The sequence below is a fragment of the Betta splendens genome, chromosome 8 (genome assembly GCF_900634795.4).
Source record: "Betta splendens chromosome 8, fBetSpl5.4, whole genome shotgun sequence".
In the NCBI taxonomy this organism is placed as follows: domain Eukaryota; kingdom Metazoa; phylum Chordata; class Actinopteri; order Anabantiformes; family Osphronemidae; genus Betta; species Betta splendens.
Window position 1 is genome coordinate 3,292,886 of NC_040888.2, and position 7,040 is coordinate 3,299,925.

General features: G+C 44.6%; 3 gene segments (V, D, J or C); all 3 read left to right on the forward strand.

The window, feature by feature from the left end:
- Positions 1-1,050: 1,050 nt before the first annotated feature.
- Positions 1,051-1,664, forward strand: LOC114860887 (immunoglobulin heavy variable 3-21-like). The segment is given in 2 exon segments: positions 1,051-1,107; positions 1,186-1,664. Coding segments are annotated over 2 exon segments (456 nt in total).
- A 1,121-nt stretch (positions 1,665-2,785) lies between these two features.
- On the forward strand, positions 2,786-3,235 carry LOC114860862 (immunoglobulin heavy variable 3-43D-like). The segment is given in 2 exon segments: positions 2,786-2,853; positions 2,928-3,235. Coding segments are annotated over 2 exon segments (351 nt in total).
- A 1,478-nt stretch (positions 3,236-4,713) lies between these two features.
- LOC129604503 (immunoglobulin heavy variable 3-33-like) lies at positions 4,714-5,541 on the forward strand. The segment is given in 2 exon segments: positions 4,714-4,841; positions 4,952-5,541. Coding segments are annotated over 2 exon segments (432 nt in total).
- The last annotated feature ends 1,499 nt before the right edge of the window (positions 5,542-7,040 follow it).

Genomic DNA, 7,040 nt, shown 5'->3' on the forward strand with positions numbered 1-7,040 from the left:
TGCAGTAGTTATGATGTCATTTGATCCAAACACGACTTATAGTTCTGTCACCTTCTAACATATTTTCTTTTGTTATTTGTAGGTTTGAATGGTCAGGCTCTAGAATCCATTCCTTCCACTGCAGTAGTGAAGAAGCCTGGAGAGACCCTCAGTCTGTCCTGCAGAGGATCTGGGTTCACATTTAGTAACTATGGGATGCACTGGGTCAGACAACCTGCAGGAAAAGGACTGGAATGGATGGGGGTTATTTGGTACGATGCAAGTAAAACAGTTTATGCCAGCAACGTTCAAGGACGAACAGAAATCACCAGAGACAACAGCAACAGCATGACGTACCTGAAACTGTCCAACCTGAGGCCAGAGGACTCTGCTGTTTATTACTGTGCTGGGGAGTCACAGTGGTTAAAGTGAACCTAAAGGCTGAACAAAAACCCTAAATGTCTTACTTACAGCAGCCTCTAGGGGGCAGTAGAAGATACAAATAAATGAATAATGACAAACACATAACTTAATAATAGACTTTATAATAGATATTATCAGAGCCAGTATCTACATTTACTATTCTTATTCAGTTCAAGGCTGTTTAACCACAAACAGCAGTTTCTGCAGATGGATCATAAATCAAAAAACATAAAGAGTTGCTGTTCATTACTGGGTTTGAATTACTAATTAGACAAACAGCAACTACATATGTCAAATCAGGATTAGTAGAAAGAAACCACTTGATTATTTTATTTATTATGAAATTCAAACATCCAAAGACTCACAGTGACTCAAAGCATCAGTGAAGCTGAACAAAAACCCCTCAGAGCCAAACATTAGACACATCATGTGTGTCTATAAGGATCCAGTCAGACCCCACTATTTATTGATTTCATTAAATATCAATGAAAGAAGACATGTGCTGTGCTGTGCATCACTGTGCTGCTCTCACGTCCAGGTCCCGTCCATCACTCCTCTTCCTGAGGAGGAGTCAATGCAAACTTCCCTGACTTCCACCTCTACTAATGCGTCTGCAGAGAGGACGACAGACAACAGTGGACGCTCAGTTTAACATGATGGACTCCAGGACGGGGCTGCTGCTGCTGCTGACTCTCTGCTGGGCAGGTGAAAGAGTCAAACATATAAACTCTGAAGTAGATTCTTCTCCTGCAGCTTCACTCCATGGTGTTTTCTGTCTCACAGGTGCTGATGCTCAGACTCTGACAGAATCTGAACCAGCAGTGAAAAGACCTGGAGAATCCCACAGACTGACCTGTACGACCTCAGGCTTCACACTGAGCAGCTATGCTATGGACTGGGTCAGACAGGCTCCTGGAAAAGGCCTGGAGTGGATCGCTCTTATAGGAACATACAGCTCTCCTATCTATTACTCCCAGTCAGTCCAGGGCCGATTCACCATCTCCAGAGACGACTCCAACAATAAAGTCTATCTGCAGATGAACAGTCTGAAGACTGAGGACACAGCAGTTTATTACTGTGCCCGACACACAGTGAGACACAGTAACCGGAGAGTCGTACAAAAACCACTTCCTCAACTTGGAACCACTGGTAACAAAACTAGTCACACTTTAAATAATGCTGGTTAATTAAATGGTCATTGAGTGTTAATCTTAGAAAGAAATAAACTGAGTCCAAAACCTGATTTTATATTAATTTACTGAAAACTTCATAAAAAAAATTATGAATAAAAAACACAGTCGTGTCTTCTGTCACTTTTCTGTGGAATAAACTATTTGTGGACCCTGGATCTTACTGCTCTGGACGTAGTCATATTTTGGGATCTTGCTGTGGGATAATATTGAGGATTACTGCTATGGCCTTAGTTTATTGTCCACACTTTGGGAGTTTACTAATTCTATTGAACTGTATACTGTGGATTTATCATTTAATCTTTGGAATTCATATATTCTGAATTTTATTATAATTTTTATTTGTAAAAGCTCAGTCAGATTGGAATACAAAATGTAAAGGCTTCAGAGAACTTCTGCAGAACACAGCTGTCCGTGTTGTGTCTGAAGTCTGACGTAACGAGGGTGAGGAGGAAGGGGCCAGTACAGTCCCCTGTGGGGCCCCACACACAGGTCAGTGTCAGACACACAGTCCCTGGCTCTCACAGACTGATTCCTGTCATCAGGTTGTTCAGGTCAGAGCATGGAGTCCATTCCTTCCACTGCAGTGGTGAAGAAGCCTGGAGAGACCCTCAGAGAATTTGGGTTCAGATTCACCTGCTGTTTAATGGACTGAATCAAACAATCTGCAGGGAAACATCTGGTGCTAAACACTCAAAATGGTTAAAGTGAACTAAGCGGCTGAACAAAAACGTTCAAATGTCGTACACACAACAGCCTCTAGGGGGCGGTATGAGACAACACGAAACACTAAACACAGTGAAACAACGATCACCAGCTGATGATGTGGATGGATTCCTTAACAATGTAAAATGAATGAATGAAGAAACTGCTTTAAAATGTAAGTAAGTTAGTCAATGATAATTGTACGAAAACAATAAATTATTTAATTCAGTAAAGGTCTCATGAATATTTATTGAGAAATGAATTCACTGTGACTAAATCAAAATACAAGGTCAGATTATTATCTCTGGAGCCAACAATGGCTTTATTGTAAATAGAATAATGTCTGAGTCATCATGCTTATATTGTGCTTAAATAGATACAGTTTATGTCTGACCTGCACCTGTCTGAATGTTTCTCTATGCAAAGTGCGCCTGGTCCCAGTGTCTATAAAGAGCTGACATCACATCAGCTGCAGCAGAAGGAGAGAAGCTCCCATCAGCTTCAACACCAACCATGTTCTCTGTAGCTCTGCTGCTGCTGTTGGCTGCTGGATCCTGTGAGTCTCACTGAGACACCCACAGTATGAGACAACACACTGACTGTTCACACTAACGCAGCTTTTCTCCACAGGTGTGAAGTGTGAACAGCTGACACAGCCAGACTCTGTGACTGTGCAGCCAGGTCAGCGTCTGACCCTCACCTGTCAGGTCTCTTATTCTGTGAGTGACTATGCAACAGCTTGGATCAGACAACCTGCAGGGAAAGAACTGGAGTGGATTTTAACTGCAAGAGTGGGATATACCACAAGCTTTAAAGATTCACTGAAGAACAAGTTCAGCGTTGAGTTAGATTCTTCCAAAAACAGAGTAACCTTAAAGGGCCAGAACCTGCAGCCTGAAGACTCTGCTGTTTATTACTGTGCCAAACAGTCACAGTGACACAAAGCATCAGTGGAGCTGAACAAAAACCCCTCAGAGCCAAACATTAGTAACATGGATCCACCAGAGGAGGAGCCTCAGACCAGAAATGAGTTATAGCACCTAGCAAACACAGTATTTGTCTGAAAGTCAGTCTAAGTATAGCAGAGACATTTCTTTCATATCAATAAAATGTTATTTAATTTTATTTAGAGAAATACATATTTAAATCAATCATTTAAATCATATTTATTTCCTTTCAATAAACAAACCACTACACAAAATACTTTTAGTTATGCTACAATTACATAAAAGTGTAACAGTGTGTTGGTTCAGGAGCCACTCCCTCCTTGATGCAAATCTTCCCTCTGTAACAGTTGAAGCTGCCAATCAGACATACTATTACCCTAAATATGTCACATCAAGATTAAGAAAACAAAACCATTTTTTTAGATTTTTGTATTTTTTTATTATATTGCTTTCATTTTCTAACAAAATTCAGAAAAGAGAATACAGAGAAACAATACAAAACAGTCTTGTATGAATACAGGTTTTTATGTCTTACAGATCACAGCCTGTTGCAGGTGGAGCCACTCCCTGTCAACAGTGTCTCCATGCAAATCTCCCTGCCTGCTCTTATAATCCATGAGCAGCATCAGAGTCACATCTCCAGCCTCAGGATGAAGAACACACTCACTCTGCTGCTGGCTGCTCTCTCTCTGACATGTAGGTTCTCCTGCTTGGTGCTGATGACACATGAAGGTTGAGCAGTGAAAGCAGAGCGTACAGCATCTATGTCACATTGTCCTGTGGTGTCTTATCTTTCATGTCATCAGGTTGTTCAGGTCAGAGCATGGAGTCCATTCCTTCCACTGCAGTAGTGAAGAAGCCTGGAGAGACCCTCAGTCTGTCCTGCAGAGGATCTGGGTTCACATTTAGTAACTATGGGATGCACTGGATCAGGCAACCTGCAGGAAAAGGACTGGAATGGATTGGGGCTATTTGGTACGATGCAAGTGGAACCAGCTATTCCAGCAACGTTCAAGGACGGATAGAAATCCTAAAACTGTCCAACCTGAGGCCAGAGGACTCTGGTGTTTATTACTGTGCCAGAAGAGTCACACAGTGACACAAAGCATCAGTGGAGCTTAACAAAAACCCCTCAGAGCCAAACATTAGTAACATGGATCCACCAGAGGAGGAGCCTCAGACCAGGAATGAGTTAAACCAGTCAGCAAATACACAATGTGTCTAAAAGTCAGCCTTATTGTAAAATCAAATTAAAAAAATATTTAAGTTTATTATTACTTTGTTTAAAACCATGCACATGTTTAATTGCTACAGCAGATGCAGTTCTTTCACATCAATAAAATATTTAAATTCTATTTTGAGAAAATTCTTCTAATTTCAATTTCCTTTGAATAAACAAACCACTACACTTAAAAATACTTTCATTTATGCTAAAACCACATTTAATTGTAACAGTGTGTTGGTTCAGGAGCCACTCCCTCCTTGATGCAAAGTACAGTACAGTTACTTCTGTCCCGTGTGGAGCCTCAGACTCACATCTTCAGCCTCACAGCAATGAAGACTCTCACTGTTCTGCTGGCTGCTCTCTGTCTGTCCTGTGAGTCCTGATGCGTCTTGTTGTTTAGTGTTTCATCCAACAGATAATCAAATGATGATCAATGTGTGAAAACGTCCCAGGTGACTGTAACTTTACTCTTATGTCATCAGGTTGTTCAGGTCAGAGCATGGAGTCCATTCCTTCCACTGCAGTAGTGAAGAAGCCTGGAGAGACCCTCAGTCTGTCCTGCAGAGGATCTGGGTTCACATTTAGTAACTATGGGATGCACTGGGTCAGACAACCTGCAGGAAAAGGACTGGAATGGATGGGGGTTATTTGGTACGATGCAAGTAAAACAGTTTATGCCAGCAACGTTCAAGGACGCATAGAAATCACCAGAGACAACAGCAACAGCATGACGTATCTGAAACTGTCCAACCTGAGGCCAGAGGATTCTGCTGTTTATTACTGTGCGAGGCACCCACAGTAACACAGGCGTCCAGTGGAGCTGAACAAAAACCCCTCCGAGCCAAACATTAGTAACATGGATCCACCAGAGGAGGAGCCTCAGACCAGGAATGAGAGCAGTTCTCAGTTTAGTTCAAAAACAATCTGCAACTCAAATCGTCTTTTTTGTTTGAGTGCAGTCATTTCTCGGTCTCAGCTCTGAAGCAGCATAGAAGCAGCTGTCACATAAATATGCTCAGTAAAACTATTTTCATGCAAACTAAGCTCACACTGTATCATGTGTGTCTATGAGGATCCAGTCAGACCAGCGTTGAGTGACACTTGATGCCATTTGTCAAATAATTTCCAGCTGATTCTTGCTCTGAGCTGTTCACATCCAGGTCCCATTCATCTCTTCCCCTCAATGCAAAATCCTCTGTCTTCCACCTCTACAGCTTAGTTCATCATTACAGCATTAAAGCAGACAGTGGCAATACAGGATCTGTGTATTTCCTGTTTTATCTGGTGGCCGGGCATGAAGAAAGATGTCCAGGAGTACGTCACAGCCCGCTCTGTGCATCCCACAAACCTTCCCACCAACAACCGGTGGGGGTTCCTTCGCCTGTTACTGTCCTGTTCCCCACAGACCCTGGTCTCACATCCCCTTGGATTTCGTCACCGGCCTACACCCGTCCCACTGAAACACGGTAATTATGACTGTAACTGATTGATTCTCCTGACTAGCCCACTTCTACTGCCTAAGCTGCCCACAGGCAATATAACAGCACAGGAGATGTTGGAGCACATCTTTCGGCTTCACAGGTTCCCGTGGGACATCGTCTCTGACAGGGGGCCTCAGTTTGTGTCCCCCTTTTAGAGGGAGTTCTGTGCCCTACTTGAAGCAGAGGTGACCTTGACCTCTGGATATAACCCGGAGTCCAATGGTCAGGTGGAAAGGACTAACCAGCAGCTGGAGACTGGCCTGCGTCGTCTCTCCTCTTGGAACCCCGTCACCTGGACACCTTGCCTTGTTCCACCACCGGGTTAACTCCCTTCCAGTGCGCCTACGGTTTCCAGCCGCCCTTGTTCCCATCCTTGGAGAGAGAGATCCACGTTCTGTCTGCTCAAGCCCTTCTACAACGCTGTCGGCGTACCTGGTTCCGGGCCCGTAGGGTTATGGTACAGGCTCAGGGTAAATACAAGGAGGTGGCCGATCGTAAGCATTGCCCAGAACTGGTCTATGCGGTGGGCGACCAGGTGTGGTTGTCTACCGAGAACCTTCCCCTAAGGGCTCCGTCACGTAAGTTGGCGCAAAGATTCATTGGGCCATTTACCATCTCCGCAATCATTAACCCAGTATCTGTCAGGCTCTCCTTGCCTAGGTCAATGAGGGTCCACCCCACCTTCCACGTTAGCCGGCTCACTCCCTTTCGTTCCAGTTCCCTGGTTCCTCCTATGACTCTTCCTCCTCGGGTCGTGGGTGGGGTTCCGGCCTATGCGGTCAAGGAGCTCCTGGACTGCAGGCGACGGGGTCGTGGCCGTCAGTACCTCGTGGACTGGGAGGGGTACGGTCCAGAGGAGAGCTCATGGGTCTCGGCCACAGACATCTTGGACCCCAGCTTGATCGTTGACTTCAACTGGTTCCACCCAGACCTCCCAGGGCCGTCGTGCTCTTGAGTGGGACTCCTGTTGTGACTGTATGGTGGCCCTCCTCCTGCTCGGGTATGTGGTGGGTTGTGGGCGCCTGGGTATTCGCCCTGGGGGGTCCGTTACGGCTCCTGGCCTTTCCAGTCTTCTGCCTCCCAATGTTTT